General features: G+C 63.1%; 1 protein-coding gene across 1 annotated transcript in view; it reads left to right on the forward strand.

The window, feature by feature from the left end:
• The window catches only part of LOC105539005 (cytochrome P450 2D17-like), a 15,089-nt gene that overhangs the window by 3,003 nt on the left and 10,275 nt on the right, over nucleotides 1-1,811 (forward strand). The window contains 6 exon segments of the mRNA XM_011979113.1: nucleotides 101-277; nucleotides 468-609; nucleotides 814-1,001; nucleotides 1,457-1,481; nucleotides 1,484-1,597; nucleotides 1,696-1,781. Coding sequence (XP_011834503.1) covers nucleotides 101-277; nucleotides 468-609; nucleotides 814-1,001; nucleotides 1,457-1,481; nucleotides 1,484-1,597; nucleotides 1,696-1,781 — 732 coding nt within the window.

Below are 1,811 nucleotides of genomic sequence, written 5' to 3' on the forward strand. Positions count from 1 at the left end.
CCGGCCCTGGGTCTTCCCTGGAGACAGCTGGAGCCTGAGACTGGTCCAGGTGAACGCAGAGCACAGGAGAGATTGAGACCCTGTTCTGTGTCTGGTGTAGGTGCTGAATGCCGTCCCCCTCCTCCTGCGCATCCCAGCGCTGGCTGGCAAGGTCCTACGCTCCCAAAAGGCTTTCCTGACCCAGCTAGATGAGCTGCTGACCGAGCACAGGATGACCTGGGACCCAGCCCAGCCACCCCGAGACCTGACTGACGCCTTCCTGGCAGAGATGGAGAAGGTGAGAGCGGCTGCCATGGTGGGGACCAAGGGTGGTGGGTTGAGCTCCTGGGAGGAATGAGGAGTGGCCAGGCAAAAGGTGGGGCCGCTGGATTACCTGGTGAGTGGCACCTGGGCTGACAGGTGCAGAATGGGAGGACGTTTGGGGGCTTTCCCGCTCTGTCCCCGAGTACCCTCTCGGCCCTGCTCAGGCCAAGAGGAACCCCGAGAGCAGCTTCAATGAAGAGAACCTGCGCATGGTGGTGGCTGACCTGTTCTCTGCTGGGATGGTGACCACCTCGACCACACTGGCTTGGGGCCTCCTGCTCATGATCCTGCACCCGGATGTGCAGCGTGAGTCCAGCTGGGGCCAAGTGCAGGGGGCAAGGGAGGAAGGGTACAGGCGGGAGCCCCTGAGCTTAGCTAGGACACCCAGGGCTCCCAGCACAGGCTTGACCAGTCTCCTGTAAGCCTGACCTCCTCCAACACAGGAGGCAGGAGCGGGTCAGGGCTGGTCCCCTGAGTGCTGACCCATTGTGGGTTCGCATGTCTGTCCAGGCCGTGTCCAACAGGAGATCGACGACGTGATAGGGCAGGTGCGGCGACCAGAGATGCGTGACCAGGCTCACATGCCCTACACCACTGCCGTGATTCATGAGGTGCAGCGCTTTGGGGACATTGTTCCCCTGAATATGCCCCACATGACATCCCGTGACATCGAAGTGCAGGGCTTCCTCATCCCTAAGGTAGGCCTGGAGCCCTCCTCACCCCAGCTCAGCACCAGCCCCTGGTGGTAGCCCCAGCATGGCCACTGCCAGGTGGGCCCAGTCTAGGAACCCTTGCCACCCAGCCCTCAATGCCACCACATCAACTGTCCCAGCCTGGGTGTGGGGTGCAGAGTATAGGCAGGGCTGGCCTGTCCATACAGAGCCCCAGTCTAGTAGGGAAGACAGATCAGGACCTGCCAGAATATTGGAGGACCCCAGTGCCTGTAGGGAGAGGGGGCAGCGTGGGCGCCCCGGGAGGTGTGACTGCGCCCTGCCATGGGGTCAGAGAGGGTGCTCAGGAGCTTCTCGGGTGCCGGACTAGTTGACAGAGTCCAGCTGTGTGCCAGGCAGTATGTGTCCCCCATGCGTTTGGTGGCAGGGGTCCCACCATCCTAGAGCCCAGTCCCCACTCTCACCCTGCATCTCCTTCCCAGGGGACGACGCTCTTCACCAACCTGTCATCGTGCTGAAGGATGAGGCCGTCTGGGAGAAGCCCTTCCGCTTCCACCCCGAACACTTTCTGGATGCTCAGGGCCACTTTGTGAAGCCAGAGGCCTTCCTGCCTTTCTCAGCAGGTGCCTGTGGGGAGCCCGGCTCCCTGTCCCCTTCTGTGGAATCTTGCAGGGGTCCTGCCTGGGAGGCAGGCTCACTGACACCCCTCCCCTCCCCACAGGCCGCCGTGCATGCCTCGGGGAGCCCCTGGCCCGCATGGAGCTCTTCCTCTTCTTCACCTGCCTGCTGCAGCGCTTCAGCTTCTCGGTGCCCGCCGGACAGCCCCGGCCCAGCCAC

Source organism: Mandrillus leucophaeus, unplaced genomic scaffold, assembly GCF_000951045.1.
Source record: "Mandrillus leucophaeus isolate KB7577 unplaced genomic scaffold, Mleu.le_1.0 Scaffold2, whole genome shotgun sequence".
In the NCBI taxonomy this organism is placed as follows: Eukaryota; Metazoa; Chordata; class Mammalia; order Primates; family Cercopithecidae; genus Mandrillus; species Mandrillus leucophaeus.